Source organism: Vicugna pacos, chromosome 12 (assembly GCF_048564905.1).
Source record: "Vicugna pacos chromosome 12, VicPac4, whole genome shotgun sequence".
Lineage (NCBI taxonomy): Eukaryota > Metazoa > Chordata > Mammalia > Artiodactyla > Camelidae > Vicugna > Vicugna pacos.
Genome location: NC_132998.1, coordinates 22,994,271 through 23,012,333, shown reverse-complemented (window position 1 = coordinate 23,012,333; position 18,063 = coordinate 22,994,271). Strand labels below are relative to the sequence as shown.

At 39.5% G+C, this 18,063-nt stretch overlaps 1 protein-coding gene across 1 annotated transcript in view; it reads right to left on the bottom strand.

Annotated features, from left to right (window-relative positions):
- The window catches only part of IRAK3 (interleukin 1 receptor associated kinase 3), a 42,375-nt gene extending 24,887 nt beyond the window's left edge, over positions 1-17,488 (bottom strand). Inside the window, exons 1-3 of the mRNA XM_031683117.2 lie at positions 16,966-17,488; positions 4,478-4,660; positions 34-98 (exon numbers count right to left, since the gene is read on the bottom strand). Of these exons, the coding sequence (XP_031538977.1) occupies positions 34-98; positions 4,478-4,660; positions 16,966-17,422 (705 nt within the window). The 5' untranslated portion in view covers positions 17,423-17,488. The remainder of the gene's footprint in view (positions 1-33; positions 99-4,477; positions 4,661-16,965) is intronic.
- Between the last annotated feature and the right edge of the window lie 575 nt (positions 17,489-18,063).

The following is an 18,063-nucleotide window of genomic DNA, read 5'->3' as shown; positions in this document are numbered from 1 at the left end:
TCAAGGGTCATTGTCTGTGCGTACACACTCTACCTTGGATAACACGTTTGGAAATGCTTCTCTCTGATGACTCTGCTCTGAAGGCTTCAAGACTGCTCCTGAAAGAGAAATAAGGGGAGCTAGATACAAAAAATGTTATGTCTCTAATAAACTTTTTTTTTTCTCCCTTAGACTGTGACAATAAATACCTCGCTAGTAAGGTTCATTTTTAAAGCTCAGTTTCATTCCCATTGAATGGTTATACATTTCCATAAGTGAAATAGTTTTCTAATGATCAAATATTATACAAACATACCTTTGTTCACTTAAAACATGAACACTTATTATTAGACCTCACTAAAAATATTAAAGTCTGAAGGAGAAGACTAACAGGAAAAAAGTAACACTGTTGTCAGTTTTTTGCACATATATTTTAAATTTTTATAATTATGGGATTATATTTCTCTGCGTTATTTTTTATTCCATCTTGTGTCATAAGGTATTAGAGGTGTGTGTGTGTGTTAATCACAAATGCCCACCACTCCTCCCCAGTTGAAGACTATTACTTCTGTCTGTTATAGTTTTGGCTGAACTAAGCAAGAGTATGTAGCTTCCTACAAAAAAATTAAAACTCTGCAACATTTTGATTCAGACTTCAGAAAAATTGTATTTTTCCTTAGATTATATTCTAATGTTTTTTAAATTATTTTGTTTAGAAGACTAGCAACAAAATATAATAACAAATCTCTTTGAACATTATGAACCAATTAGACCTAATAGACATCTATAGAACATTCTATCCAAAGAAACACATACTTCGCAAGTATACACTGAATATTCTCCAGAATAGATCATATGTTAGGCAATAAAATGAGCCTCAATAAATTCGGAAGGATTGAATCATACAAAGCATATTGTTTGTCTACATGGAATTAAAGTAGATCAGTAACAAAAGAAAATTAGGGAAACTGACAAATACAGGGAAATTAAACAACAAATGCATAAATAATCAGGAGTCAAAGAAGAAATCACAAGGAAAATGAGAAAATACTATAAAATGAAAAACACACAACATATCAAAACTTACGGCATGCAGCAAAAGCAGTGCTCAAAGGGAAATTTATTGCTATAAATGTCTATCTTTAAAAAGAAGAAAGATATCAAATAAAAAAACTAAACCTTTGCCCTAAGGAACTAAAAAAGAAGAGAAAACTAAACCAAAGGAAGCAGAAGAAAGAAAGAATTAAGACTGGAGTAGAAATAAATGAATAGAGAAAAGAAAAATAGAAGAGAAAATCAATGAAACAGAAGTTAGTTCTTCAAAAATACGAACAAAACTGATAATCCTTTAGTTAGACTGACCAAGAAAGAAAGAGGAGACTCAAATTACTAAAATTAAGACAAAAGAGAAGATGTACCAACCAAACAGAAATAAAAGGAATTACAAGGCAATACTGTCAACAACTATACATCAAAAAACTAGATAACCTAAGTGATATAGACTGATTCCTAGGAAGACATGAACTATCAAAACTAGTTGAAGAAGAAATAAACAATCTGAATGGATCTGTAACAAGAGATTTAATTAATATTTTAAGACATCCTGTAAAGAAAAGCCCAGGCCCACCGGCTTCACCCGTGAATTCTACCAAACATTTAAAGAAGATTTAACACCAGTTCTTCACAAATTCTTCCAAAATAGATGAGGAGGGAACAAATTCCAAATCATTCTTTGAGGCCAATATTAGCATAATATCAAAGCCAGACAAAGCATCACAAAAAAACTACAGACCAATATCCTGTATGAATATAGATGCAAAAATCTTCACCAAAATATTAGCAAACCAAATCCAGAAACATGTAGGAAAGATTAGATATCATGACCAAGTGGGATTCATCCTAGGAATCCAAGGTTGGCTTAATATCTGAAAACTAATGTAATATAACCACATTAATAAAATAAGCAAAATCCATAAAATCCAACAATCAATCATGATAAAAACCCTCAGGCTAGAAGAAATTTTCCTCAATTTGATAAAGGGCACCTGTGAAAAACTTACAGTTAACATCATCCATAATGGTAAAAGACAATGTTTCCCCTTTAGATCAGGAACAAGAGAAGGATTTCTGGCCTTGCCACTTTTACTCAACATTATTCTAGAGGTTCTAGCCAGGGCAGTTAGGCAAGAAAAAGAAGTAACAAACATCCTGAATAAGATATTGTTGTGTAGAAGAAAATTTGAAGTTTAGGGACTGTAAGGGCATTGAAAGTTATTGTCCTTTTGCTGCTCATAAAAAGAGAAGACAGTACTTCATTATTGTATAATATGTAAGATTCAAAATGGCTCTCCTGAGAAGCCAGCAAAATGCTGTGGATTTCATGTCAAAATCAGAAACCAATTGCTAATCACTGAGATACATATGCAAAATGTGGTATGTACGGACATGCATACCAGAAATATAAGGACAGCAAGTAAAGATTCTAGTTTCTTGAACAACTTGGTTACGTCCTTAGATTTGAGGGAATCCTTCATGGATGTGAAGAAATCACCTAGTGGCAGCCACCTGATTGCAGGAATAGTTCTGGGAGGAAATACAAGGTCTTTCTTAGTAGCACTCATAAGAAAACCCACATTTATAAAGTGATCTTTGGTTGCTGCAATATGAAAGGCAAAATATCCTCTAAAATGAAAAACATCCCACCAAACTGAACAATTTTAAGGAAAGGTAGGCAAAAACAGATTATTTGGTTAAGTGACAACTCTATTCACAGCAGCAACAAGAAAGACTAAATCTGTATGCACTTTCAATCAGGAGCTCCAACTCCTAATTCAGGGAGTAGCTATCACAGGAGACACCTGTGCAGCGGGTTACACTTGAATGTTTCCGATGAACCACCACTGTGGCTGCTTTTAATAAGCTGTATCATTAATTTTTTTTAGGTTATAATTCAAAGCATTAACTCATAAACTGCAATTAAATAATGCTATTTTCCTTAGCAAAGGATTCAGAACAAGGAACTATCCTCCTGTCTCAGATTTATCTATCTCCTGGCATTAGGGCAGTAAATAACTGTCTTTCAACCAATCAACAAATCTCTCATTTGAAAAAAAAGGGAAGTGAATTTGCACGTGCAACAGACTAGGAGTCAATCAAGAATGTGGAATTTTTGTCCACGTAATTCCCTGTTGCATAAACAAACAACTTAGGGTGTGAAAAGATGCCCTGAAATCAGCCTTCAGAACACTGAAGTATTAAATATACCCCCGTGTCCCATCAAATTGGTGTGAGTTTATATTGCGAACAAGTCATGTGGGTGTTTTCAGTGGCTGGAAAAGGCTCAGATAATAAAAAGGCACCACATTTACAGTTCCCAGAGACTCACTGCATTTTACTCAATCTGTCAGCTTCCTAGAGAAGCATTCTGCTGTATGAAACTAAGTGAAGAAATAGTGTGTAACAGATGAAAGGGATTAGCCAATTTATACAGATAATATCATGGTAGAAACCTATTGGCAACTGTCTAATATCTCATTAACATGGAAAATCTTTAAAAGTCAATCTGAAGCTAATCCTCTGGTACAAATCTCATAGGATTTCTTCTTTGTGTGCGCAAAGCTTCTTTGGGTGATGAGGCAGAGGCTTGAGTGAAGAGCATATGTGCAAATATACAGAACTACAAATATGTCTGGATGAAAAAGCCAAAGAATAAAGATGCTGATTTAAAAGTTTCCAACCTAAAAGACCTGCAGCTATGACATAAGACCCAAGATCACTCAAGATCATTCTTGTTGAAGTGAATAAAGTGGAATAAACAGAATGGGTGACACTAGGAGATTGCCAAAGAATGAATGGAGAAAACTTCATGAGCTTTACTTATCAGGATACTCTAAACGTAAAGCATGACACAGCATCAGAAAGAGACATGACAAAGAGAGAGAAGAGTCAGGCCACTGCGAAACCAACAGTAAACAAGGCAGACAGAGTTAGAGACCATGGCATTAAAAACAGCAGTGACAATAACAGAAATCCCAGGGTTATTCTGGAGGTATCATTTACACTAAAACACAGGGAAATCCAATTTATTTTTAACTTCTAATCATATGGCAAAACAAATTATAGCATTATTTATATTTTACTCATATTGTGATTCGGATTATGTTTATGATTCCGAGTTTCAGAGTTTTGGACAAAGAGCTAATTCTCTTAGCTAGGAATGAACATTTTAAAAAGTGCAGTCTGTAAATAAATATTTTTTTAAAACCCAACCATAAAGCAGTGGAAAGGAAGGTGTTGTATAAGTTAGGCATTAAGAAAATTAAGTGTCACACACAAAAATGTGAAGCTGCTAAACCCCCTTCAGATAAAAGCCACAGGTAAGGAATCACTGATATATAGCAGTACCAGCTAATGTCCTGAATAAAATACAATCTTTACATTTACAAATTACAATCCTATAAAATGAACTGAGAGCCACATCACAAGAATCAATGTTTACCGTAATTTGCAATTAAGTGGATAGCCCGGTGATGGCCCATCTCCTGAAGAATCTGTAAAAGGTCACCGATGGTCTTGTTTTTCTGTGCCCAGGACCAAAGTAATTCTCTTGTTCCACTTTTACCTTGGTCTACATATTTTTCAATGTGACGAACATCCAGCCAGCTGCTTGAAAGTCGCTCCGCTGTGGAAATTATAATAGGGAGAACCAAAAAATACTTAACGTTTATTGGATCCTTGTTTTTGTGTACCTTCTATGTTTTATTTCATTTTATTTAAAATGTTTTATTTTGAACTAATTTAGCATGTACGCCTCACCCAACTTCCCCTACTGTTAACAACTTACATAACCACAATACTATGATCAGACCCAGTGATTACTCAACTGCAGAACTTATTCTAATTTCACCAGTTTTTCTAGTGGTGTCTTTTTTTTCTAAGATCCTATCCAGTTTCCCACATTACAATGTTATAACTTCTCCTCAATCTGCAGTAGTCTGATGTTCCTCAGTCTTTCCTTATCTTTCAGGGCAGTGAAATGCTACTGTGCCCTTCTCAGCACATAATATGAAGAGGTTCACAACATGTCTTACCACAGGTGATGTTAATCTTAATCCGTTGGTTAACCTGGTGTCTGCAGGTTTTGTCACTATAAAATTATTTTTATTTAAAATTAATAACTATGTTGAGGGAGGTACTTTGAGACTATGGAAATATCCTGCCCCTCAGATTTTGCCTACAGATGTTTGCATCTATCAGTGGTTCTTGTTTATCATACTTATTACTGTGGGGTTTGCTTAATGGTGTCTTTCTGTTTGTCCTTTTTCCTTCTGTGTTCTTTAACTATAATTCTTCTGTAAAAAAAGTGCCATCTCTTCTTTCTCATTTATTTGGGTAACTAATTTATCTACATCAATGTGGACTCATGGATATTTATTTTATTCTATAGGTTAAAACCCAATACTGTACTTACTTTGTTGCTAAAATTGCCCCAACTTTGTCCATTCAAGCTTGGCTTCTACATTGTTTTGACAAACCCTATCATTTTTGATAACACTTCTTTATTTCTGGCCATACAAGATGCTCCACGCTCATTTTGTATTTCCCCTGCCCTAGCCCTTGATTTAATTACCTTTCCAAGGAGTCCTGGTTCCTTTTTTTGGATAATGGTGTTTAGAAAACAAGATCTAGACACTAGATGTGCTCACTGCTGCCAGGATTCCATTGTTTATAGGTCCCAGGCAGACCTAGAAATATAAGTATGTGCCCTCACCTATGCGTCTGTATTTCTGTCTGTACACATACTAAAAGCCATGGCTTTCTACTGAAACCTCTAATCCAGGTCAATACCATACAGCACAGGTTAGCCCTTCCTCACTTACAACTTCATTCTCTGACAGTGAGAAACTTTGCTATCATTATCTATGACATATTTACTTGTTTGTTCAGTTCTACTGTGTACATAAGGTCCTTTCAGAATGACTAACCCATACCCCTGTGAGAAACACATTAACTAACCAAATTAAAGCACTCAGGGACAACTGTTTCTGTCCTCAGCCTAAGTATTCTGGCAAGAGCCTGTTTTCCAAAGATATGTAGGTTCGTTCTTTTCTTCTTCATTCTCTTCAGTGTGGTTACTCACTGATAATGCGTGCAGGTTCATTTGCTCAAGTTTTTACGGAATACTGTTTTAAATGTTTTCTAGTCTTTCTTGCTGCTGAACATTTTTGAACAATTAAAAGTTGATATCTGGGTAGGGTCAGTAAAATGTTCTACTGGGCTGATAGGATTTTAATTACTCAAAAACAGTGTATATGACTTATTTAGGGTCTGGTATAACTATCTTAAAGCTGTGCTGAAAGTATATGACCCTTTAATCTCACTCTGAGATAAGAGGATTCCTCAGGTAAAAAATTATGGTCTTTCCACATAACTTCCAAACTTTGAAGTGTATCTTAAGGCAAAGGAGGGAGAAAGAAAGCAAATGACAAATTAAAAGCGTAGCTTTCTTGTCCCTGGATTAGCCCAGTCATCTTGAGCACTGAAATTAGCAATGTGTTTGGGGGCCACTGATGGTGACAGCAGCGCCCTTCATATGTTTATCCTCCAGAAAGTCTAAAAAATTTGGGAAGACAGATACAGGTCTATAGATTAAAATCCAGCTGTCACCTGAGAGTGGTCATGGGGACTCCCCCAAACACATCACCATATCTGGTTATGGGCATCAGCCCCCTCTCCCTCTTTCACACACATACATTTGGAAGCTGCTTTCCAGTAGTAACTAAGGTAACCTCATTGAAGGACTCACTTATTCACCAATGATGTTCACCAAAGGTTGATGTCCTTTTAAAAGGTGAACAGGCACTCAGGTCTGAGAAAAGTAATAAGCTCTAGGGAATTATCTCTTGTTCAGTCTGTTTCAGAATACATGGTTTTTAAAATTTTCTTAATGAACTACTACACCAGTTATAGTATATGAATCAAGACATCAGAAAGGCAATGTCTTCTGTTTAATATGTCATCCTATCTCCCCACATTTTCAGTCCTACAAAGGTTTGCTGGGATTCAAATTCAATTTCCTTCTACTTTATGTTCCTGCTGAGCCTGTAAGTAAATCCTGAAAGCTGAAAGACATCACATTATGATACCATGACTGCCCCTCTTTCTGAGTAAAAAATGACTTGGTAGACATTGCTAGTGCCCACCAATATTTCCAGTCCTCTACCCCATCAGAGAGGATTAGATTTTCCTGCTTTAGGTTTGTTGTGCCCTTGTGTCTCTTCCAGCCAGAAATACTGAACAGCCAGGGTGTAATTCACCAGGTTCCCATCTCTGCCACAGTAATGGTAGAAGCACATGTTGAGATGGAGGGGGTGCCCCAAGATGGAAGCTGCCTGGAATGCTGGACCACCACATGGAGATCAGCTGTCCTGGACTCTCAGGGATTTTCCTACAAGGAAAAAGTAAGCTTCTGCTATGTTAACCACTGAGATTTTGCAGTACACCTTAGTCTAACCTAACCAATACACACAAAGTTTTTTTATCTTGAATTTCTCTTATTTCAGTCACATCCTGTATCTAAAAAGAGTGAAAGGAAAGTGGCAGCTCTGGTGAGCACATATCAAACAAGGGATAATAAAGTTGAAACCTTCAATTTGAATCCATGCTAAGGCTATGGGGGAAAAACAGTTGCTACAAAATATCGACACATTCATTGAGTTGGAATGTCTTTACCCTTCCTCCATATTTTAAGTTTTGGCAAGAATATCTCCATTTTACATCTCTTTGAAGAGATGATGTCTTATGAAGGGGCAAGGACTATCCAGATGCCAAAATATATTTAGATAGAGTATCACTAAAAAAAAAAAAAAGAAATTGAAGGGGAACTTCAAAGCAAAAATGTTTATCCAGACATGGTAACTCTATTTTAATGTACTTTTTTTTGATGATGTAATCTACCTATCTAGTTGAGGCACATTTTTTTAATAAACATTTTATTTCTAAAAGCTCCTGGAAAAAAATTCTGTAGATCAATGTAGTTTAAACACTTGTTCAGCATCTACTGTGTGCCAGCAGTACTGTAACTGCACACAGAAAGTATAAGTAGAGCATGAAGAAGGGTCCCTAACTAAAGACGGGGGCATCATAGAAGGCTTCCTAGAGGAGTGGTTTCTGAAGACTGAGCCAAGTTTAAAACTATGAGTATTTCTCAAGAGAGGACAGTTCTTAAGGAATAAACCGTATAGGGAACACCGTCCTGGGGAGAAAAAAACCCACTAAACTACTGGTTTGAAAACAAGACAAAAGAATGAACTCTGAGCCCCGTAGACTCTCTTCTAAGAAGAAAAGTCACCAGTCCAGACAGAGCATCGTGGCCTCTCCCCTCCCTGGGTACGTGTTGGAACATGTGGGTTTAGTGGTGGCTCTGTTGCCAACCTCTGGTACAACTCCAGACAAGTCACAGCCTCACTAAGCAATCTCAGACTTCTCTTCCAAGTGAATGTCCTTTGACCAACAGTCCTTCCCAAAACAGACATGAAATCTGGTTGCCCCTCCCTGGCCTGCTGATTAGATAAGCACTGAGCCTAAGACATCTCCAGTCTTTAAAATAATTCCCGGTCTCCAAAGCAGCATTCTAATAAGGAAATGCTAAATATCAAACTTCAGCAAAGACCAAGTTTAGATTTCTACTTCATCCATTAGTAAATCAACTGGCTAACATTTAGAGAGTACTAGGCATTCATATAAATTAACAATTAATATTTATATAACATACAACAGGCTTCTTCTTCTTTTTTTTCCCTTCAAAACAGTTCCCCTTCTGCTTTGAATCTCTGGGGTAAGACACGCACGTAACTCACCAGGGGTGAAGAAAGAAGATGCCACATGGACTACCACAGCCAGGGAGAAGCATGGGGTGATGGGACATCAGCTAAGTTTGCAACAGGGATGGATTTGGAGTGAGATTTAAATCGGATGAGGGAAGAGCCTGTCAGATGGGGAATTGTTTCAGAAATGAAGAAAAGGGCATGAGAGGGCAAAGAGGAGGCCGGTATGCCCAGGGCAGAGCGTTCAAGTTAGAGAAAAGCTGAACGAGCTCTGTGAAGTTTCCATGTTACCTTCATAGGAATGTGCTGAGCACACAGCAGATGTTCAATACATATTTCCTGAATGACAGACAGGCCCCGAGTCTCAGCATAGGAATTTAGAACTTTATCATCAAAGTAAATGGGACCAATCTAAGATTTCTAAGAAGGTGATGCAAAAGTGGATGCTTTTGTTTTTAGAAGATCCATCTGGCGGTAACAGTAGCAGGAGTCCCCTGTACAGTATTTGCACATGAAAAGGTATAAACATTTTATAGCTCACAATTCTCACAGCAGGGAAGAAACCCTTATAACTATTAAGGCTATCTGGAATTAATGTTCCAAGTTCCAGGGGATGTCAGATTTCCCACCTAATTCTAGTCCCTGTTTCTTTCTTTTTTTTTTTTTTAACTCCTGAATTTCCTTTTTAAAAGTGTAACAGGCCATGATTCTGTGCTCTCCCATCCTGTGACTTGGCTGAGAAACTGCTAACAGAAGATGCTCTCTCTTGAGCACATTTCTGAGATTTAGCTGGAGGCTGAATGAACAAATGCCAAATCAGCTGGGCTTTTTATAGTTCCCTGACACTGTCTGCAGGGGCAAAGGTTTCTGTGTTTGCACTAAGTCTAAGGAAAGCTAGATTAGACAAAGGCATTTCTCGAACAGTAACTAGGTGACGGTGTTGAAACTGATCCAGCTCTGTTTAAATGGATCCTGAAAGCATGGGTTGCTTCCAGGACTGGAAATGAAATGTTTTCTCTTTCTCTAACTGGTGATTCACAGTACAACCTTAATAGTTTTTCTCCAAGGATGATGCATTCTGAATAGAAACACCAGTAACAAATATTATTAGCATCCATAAAACGTATAATTCATTTAGATCAAATCCTGTAGGATAGCTTCAATTTGATGTGACAGGAATGCAAACTCTTGATTCCTGTTATATTATGCAACAAAGTTTTCTTTAATCCTTCCTTGCTTCCTTGCAGAACACAGAACTTTGTGTAACAGTCCTAAACAAAGAATGAACTTCTCAGTGACTGCTGTGTTGCTAAAGTTAAGCGCATTCTAAATGAAAAGATAAATAAGGAAAAAAATGCTACAGTTAAACACTGTTTAAAGCCATTTTTTTGGAACGTAATTTTTTTGTTTGAAAGCCATCTCAGCATAATATAAGCCAAAAAAAAGTCCACTGAGAGGTTCAGAAATAAATTAATCTGGAGATATTGATAGCTTAATAATTATTCAGTGCTCAAAGGTACTTGGAGGCTTTGTTTTCAGAAGGCAGGGCTATCTAGGTAGTGCTAACCACTGGGGAATTCAGGTGCAGAAATCACTCTCTATAGGCAAATATGTCTCTGAAGGGGTTTTTCAGAATAACGCAATATACCTTATTTGGAATCTTAATATTTGCATATGACCACATGCCAAAACCCCTAGGAAATTCTGTGTTCTTGCAAAGTTTGTTTTGAGATAACAAAATGGGAAAAGGAGAAGACGCCTTTCTTCTTTTTTTCCCACAAAGCACACAAACAAATTAGGCAATCAAAAAAAAAAAAAAACCTTTACAACTGAAAAGATATTTTTAATTCCAAAAGAAGTAAAACAAAACTCAAAATTTCAAGTTAGCTCAACTCCTCTTAAAAGACGATAGCATTTACACCCACTAGCTAACACAGTTTATAAGAAATAATATTCATTCATATTTGAGTTTACATGTTTTTACCCCATACCTAAGTAGGATTCATATTCCAGAACTGGGAAGGCCTATTCATGATTTTTCAGGGATCCTTCCATCTGTCCTGCTCTCACAACCCCAGAGCCAGGAAAGGACCTAACATTAACTATCTCTGGGAGATAATTTAAGAACAGTTCACTCACAACACCAACATTTCAGTCTGGAACTCAGAAGCTGTATAATTCCATACTCTGGTAATTCAGAACTATTTCCACATACTTCCTTCCCTTGTTCAACTTTATAGCATCTGAATCGGTCTGTTGCCTGCAATACACTGGAAAATCCTTACAAGCAGGGACCATGATGTTGTATCTAGCACAATGTTTTGTCTAAGATTCTGCCCAAAAAGTTTCTGGATGTTTAACAGACATCTGTTCATTCATTAATTTATCCAATCAACAGATATTTACTGAATAACTTCTCTGTACCAGGTAGAAGTTTAGATGTTAGAGGAGTAAGCAAGAAACAAGGCAAGTAAAAATCCTCACCCTCATGAAGCTTATTTCTAGATAGACAATAAACAAATAAACAAAGTGTATATATGTATGTAAGTATATGAGGGATAAGTGATACAGAGAAAAATGAAGCAGTAAAGGAGCATAAAGGGGTATCAATTTTAAAAGTGTAGCTGGGGTGGGTAATAGTTAATCAAAAATATGAAGGAGGTGAAGAACTAAGCCTCCACATCACCTGAAGGGAAAAGGTTCCTTGCATGTCCAAGGAGGCCAGTTTAGCTAGAGTTGAGCAAAGTAGAAGGAAATGAGAAAAGCACTATAGGACTGGTGAGACGGGAAGCTGCTGGAGGGCTCTGAATTGAATAATGGTAAATATGTTCACATGTTTAACAGGCTCACTGGCTGCTATGTTGAAAAAGAACTCAACCAGGGCAGGGGCAGGGGCAGGGAGCCCAGTTAGGAGACTGCTGAAATTATCCAGGTTGGATCTGATGGTGGTTTGGATCAGGATGGCTGTGGTGGCAGTGGTAAGAAGTGGTCAGATTACTAGATAGATCCAGAAGGCAGAGTCAACAGAATTTACTGAGAGACAGGATGCGGTTTGTGAGAGAAAACAAGAAGTCACAGAAAACAAATAGTTTTGGCTTGAACAAATGAAGGATGGAGCTCCCATTAACTGAACTGGGGAAGAACTTTAGGGGAGGAGAGCACTTCTGGACTGTTAAATTGGAGATGTCTATCAACTAGGCAAATAGGTGGATGGTGCTAATGTTCAGGAGAGAGATCCAGGGGAGAAATCTGGGCTTTATGAGCATATAGATGGAATGACAAGAGAGTGGGTACAGCAGATCAACAGAAGAGGAGACATTCATGGACCAATCCGAGGGGCACTCTAAGAGATGAAACAGAGAAAGAAGAACCCGTAAGAAGAGCAAAAAATAGAGTGTACTGTTCTAGAAGCAAAGCTTTCAGGAGAAAGGAGTGATCAATTGTGTTAAATAAGATGAAGACTGAGAACTGACCACTGAATTCAGCTAACGGTGACCTTGGTCAAGAAGAATTTCAAAGGAGCAGCCAGAATGAAAGCCTGTCTGGAGTAGGTTCAAGGGAGAATGGAGAAACTGGAGTATAAACAGACCTTTTGAGGAATTTTACCAAAAAGTAGAACAGAGAAAGGGGTGGTAACTTAAGTGCGGAAGTTTGATCTAGACAGAACATTGTAAGATGGGAGAAATAACATGGTGGTCAAAGGAACATGGGCTCTACTCTACCTTCAGGGAGGGGGAGCTCTTCCTTAAGTATGGGCCACACATAGCAACTCCCTTCCAAAGAGCACAATGTGGAAAGAGTGGGGAAAAACTGTAGAAACCTGACAGGGACTACTCCAGCCAGGGCTAACATCAACAGTGACAATTATGTAAATAATGTGTACCACTGATATGATGTAATGAAAATGGTACTCTACTTCTTGTGGGCTAATTCCCCAAAATCCACACCCTCAGTCTAGTCATGAGAAAAACTTCAGACAAATCTCTGTTGAGGGGCATTCTACAAAACAGCAGGCCAGCACTAACCAGTACTCCTCAAAACTGCCAAGGTCATCAAAAACTAGAAGAGTCTGAGAAACCATCACAGCCAAGAGGAGCCAACGGCTACATGATGACCAAATGTAATGTGATACCCTGGATGGGATCCTGGAAGAACAGAAGGGACATTGGGTAAAAATAAAGGACCTCTGAATACTGTATGATTGTATTTTATAATAATGTATCAACACTGTAACAAATGAACCACACTAACGTAAGATGTTACTAGTAGGGGAACCTGGGTGCAGAGTATACAAGAAGGATAGCGAATATGAGGACTCTCTGCACTATCTTCTAAATTTTTCTATAAATTTAAAACTGTTCTAAACAATAAAGTCTATTTAAAATTAAAAAAAAAACATAGACTTTGAAGTCTGATCATCTGGTTAGAATCCTAGTCTGTGACTTACTAGACTATGATTTAAAGTAAGTTACTTAAATTCTCTGGGAATCAGTTTTCCTATCTATAAAATGGAAATAGGAAGAGTGCCTATCTTACAGAATTTTTGTGATAAATAATGAGATAATTGATGAAAAGTACTTAGCACAGAGTCTCTGGCAAACAGTCAGCACTCAATAGATGTGGCAATTACTAGTAGTAGTATTACTATTATTTTAAATCTTGAATACATATTCAAATACATGTTTAATGTGATTTTACATTTAATTTGTCTTAAAGTGATTAATAAGAATTTCTATGATAATTTTCCCTCTTTTGAGAGAAAAAAATTGAATACAATCTATCACATAGTATCTGTCAAAAGGGTTTCTTGCTCATTGCATTATAAGTGTTGAAAAGTTTTGCAGGGCGAGCTGCTCCAAACAATTTAAATACTAGCTCACGGTAACATAATGAAATGAACTGTCACCAGAGGCTTTGCGTATATGTTATTTTGTCTGTAAAGTAGTGTAAGATAATCAGTATTCTCCAATTGGGGTTCCAACTTTCATTTTAAAGGCATAAAATTATCAATATCAACCAGAGAATATATTATCTTGTAATTACTCTATTTTTAATAACAATAAAAGTGATTTAAAGAAAGATGTAGAATGTGTTTAAAGATAAAAAGAATTAAATGGAGTAGTGAAAATCTAAAGTAATTGTTATATTAACATGCTATTAAAGAAGAGAATTTGGTCTAAACAAATGGCTCCCAAACCAGACTGCGCATCAGATTCACCCCTGGGGCTTGGGAAAAAACCAAAAGCTGCCGGACCCTTGAATCAACAGCTCCAGGGGTGGGGCCTGGGCATCTGTAGCTTTAAAAGATTGCACAGGTGATTCCCATTTGTTAATGACCAGTCTCCCTTATCCTGTATACACTGATCATATCATACTCGCTGCCGTATGATATGCCTTTGTCGGAGCTGCCTTTGTAAACATAGCTTGATATTCACCACCATCATGATCAGCTCAAGTGAGAACCAACGCTGAGTTTGGTTAATCCTTCCTACTGCTTTTCTCTTCTCTTGCCTATTACTATCACAGTTGCTTTCTGTAACTTCTGATACCCTCTGTATTCTCAGGCTTTTGGCTGTCCTGAGCATAAAAGAAACTGTCTCCTTGATTCAGTCCTCCACACTCTCTCCCCTAAGGTCAAGTTTTCTCTCCCTGCACCTCTTTCCCTCATTTTTCCTTTCACTGTGCCAATAGGGGAACTCAGCCTATGTAGCACACGCAGTCACCCTCAGCCACCCAGAAGCTAGCCAGCCTTTCCTTCCTGCTGAGCCAGCAATTCATGAAGCAGCTGGTCCATCTCAGGTCTCCTTTCAGAGCTGTGGTCCGGAGTCAGGGGCAGACACAACCCCCTGCACGACGAATTACAGGTGGAGTATGGAGTAAACAGTTTAGATTCCTCCCCTATGAGAGAAGAAATATACAAAGGAACAATGGCCAAACTACATATAAAAATAGAACTCTGACCCACAATGTGCATCAGCCAGCCCAGGAAGCCAATGTACTATGCGGAGTAACCAGTCCAGGAAGTCAAATTACTCTCTGTAGGAACTAGTCCAGGAAGCCAAACAATAACCCTTACAGCAATTGAGACCCAAAATGGCCAGGGCTTCATTAATAACTAACAGATTCCCTAATTTTTGCCCCTGATTCCAACTTAGAGCCAAGTAGAGAAAGCCAAACATGTACCCTAAACAATCACACAGAATATCCCGTTTCTAGCTGGCCTGCGTACAGCTTCCCTAAGCCAACAGCCTCCAAGCAGGGCATTCCCGAAGCCTTCTCTTTTTCCTTTATACAGCTTTTCCAGTCCTCTGCTTGCCTTTGCATCTCTGTCAAATGCAAGTGATGGGGGCTCACTCTCTTGCTTTGAATAAGTAGCCTTTGCTTGTTCTCATCTGGGTGACCCTCATTTATTTCCACTACTAGGAAAATGGGGCTGCATGTTTGAAATGGCTCACTGAATGGTTCTTTCATGGTAGAGCTGGCTGTACTTCAGGGAGGCTGTGAGATGTAGCTGAAAGGACACAATAGTATTTGTGACCCTGAGGAAGTCACGGGGGGAAGTGAAGAGTGGCTGTGGGTAAGGGCACAGGCCCTGGATCCAGACCGCTATGCAGTCCACGTGTGTCAGCTTGGGCCCCTTACCTAACCAACTTGCAGCACAGTTTCACCTGTCCAAACACTGATGCTGGTAATAGCACCTGCCTGACAGGGGGGTTGGAAAGGTTTGTAAGACAACCCATGTAAAGCATGAATATCCAAATTTCAGTGCTAAGTAAGAGGGGTGGGGAAGGGAGGGAGGGAAAGAGAGGGAAGAGAGAGAAAGAGTTACAAATTCCAGGAAATCAATGGATGCAAAAACTGCCATGTATCATCTATTTCAAACAGATACGGTGTGGGAGGGATCTTATCTGTCAAATGCATACTGGAAATCTCCATGCTTTCCAGAAATCAGAGTTTTCTGATTTTTACTTAAAGGCTATAATTTAAAATTATAGAGCTTATAATACATAAACCATTTTTATGTAACTAGAAACCCAATGCCACATTCCAGAAAGTGTGGCCATATTCTTCACCAGCAACAAAACTTTTTTCCTCCTTGATCTTCTGCTATTCTTGGTAAGAATAACAGCTATTTCAGAGAACTAAAGTAAAGTTGTTTGGACATGTTTGTATTTATTTTCAACTAAGTAGACATCATGGAGTATCAAATCTAACAATAAACCTGTGTACTTAAGATTGATTTTTGTCTGAGTTCTTTTTTTCTTCTGAAATATAGTCGGTTTACAATGTGTTAATTTTCTGGTGTACAGCACAGTGATTCAGTTGTACATATATATTCTTTTTTAATATTCTTTTTCATTATAGGCCATTACAAGATACTCAATGTAGTTCCCTGTGCTATACAGTAGGACCCTGTTGTTTATCTATTTTGTCCAAATTATTTCTGATTATCAAACTCAGCGCTTCCAAAAGGCAGCTGCTTAATTTTCCAAAGTCTCCAAAAAATGGAGTTTTGTAGCCAACTTTCTAGATTAAATCAAAAAGCCACTCTCTAGCCTAAACCTTCATTCTACTATATTGGGTAAATAATCAAGATATATTTCACTAAGAAAACTGGGAGCCACGTTAACTACAAATGATATTTTACTTTAGCATTTCACATGAAATGTAGTTAATGTGGGCACTTGGGCATTTCACCTGAAGTTAAGGTGAGTGCATTGAAAACACTACGGGTTAAGTATTTCAAAGGTATAAAAATGTCTTCATATGAAACTTATATTCAAGGGGTCATTTTACAACGACCAGAAGACACCATGGGCGTTCTTACTCAAATTATTTAGAACCAAGCAAGACAGGAATCGTGGAGAAACATTAGACGGTTTCACGCCGGTAGCTGGTTTTTCCCAAGGCTCCGCTCACTTAATCTTGGAGCAACTCCTGAAGTTTCCTTGACAAAAGAGGGGGAGCTCTCGGGTGGGTCTCGGGGAGTATCCGCGCCCCTTCCCAGCACGAGCGAGGAAAGGGCAGGTTGGCGGTCGGAAGCCCGGAGGCCGCGCCGTCCTGGACCGCGCCCAGCCCGCTGGCCGCGCGGGGAGCACGTCGGACGGAGCGCGCGCGCGCCGCCCCGCCGCCCGCCGCCCCGCGCCCGGGCCGCACTCACCGAGGCCGCGCCAGCCGAGCGCGCCGTCGCAGCTGTCCAGGACCGCGCAGAACTCGCCCAGCAGCACGGGCGGCAGGTCGAACAGGAGCGTGTGCGCCGAGAGCGCGCCGCGGGCCTCGCCGCTCCCCGCCGCCGTCCAGGCCATGGCCGGGCTGCCGGAGACCGGGGGCCGGGCCGGGGAGGGACGCGGCGCCCAGGCCTCTCCACGCCCGCGCGGTGCCGTTACACAACCGCGGAAATCCTGCTTCCACGACGGCGGCCAGGACGGCCGCACACGCCGAGCCCGGGCCGTGCAGGGGGCGGGCCCCCCGTGACGCACAGCGCCGCTCGCCGGAGATGGCCCCGCGGACGCCGGCCTGGCCGCGGGCTCCCCCCGGCCGCGGCTTCTGCCTTCTCGTTGGCTTTCAGTATTCCACAGTCTTTTGGGTCTGGGGACGTGACTGAAGAGGCAAAGCATAGAGTGAGAGCTGGAGAAAGACCAGAAGCGCAGAACTGATGCAGAGTCCGCCACCCCCTCGGCCTTGCCTGGATGAATGTGAGATGCTCTGTTACGACTTCTTTAAAAACATTTTTCCCCATTTTATTCTGTTCCTTGAGGAACACTTGGAAAACCCAGAAAAAGTGAAAGGAGAAAAGAATCACTCATGGCCCCTACTCAGCTGAGGACAACCGCTCTAAACGTTGGACACATTTTCCTCCCAACTTTTACTGAAGTTAAACGTGCATGTCTGAAATAATTCGAAAAGACGAACGTAGATACCAAAAACAGAAGAAGGAACGAAGTGGAATAAAACTGGCCGTTTTCTTCACGAGACCGTCCCTTCTCCGTACTGCTGTTTGGTTTTACTGCCTTCTTTTCTCCCTGGGCTTCCCTGACGAAACATCCTTCAACCACTTTTTCCTTCCTCAGGGTGCTTCCAGACTCTTCCTCTTGCTGTCAACGGGAGAAGTTTAAGTAGAATTCACTATTGTTTTGAAATCTTCTACTGTTTATGCTGTAATATCCCACCGCAGGCATGACACAAATGACACTGACAAAAAAGAGGAGATGCTTCGAAAGGGGTGAGACAAATCCCAACCTTAAGGACTGACGAGTGG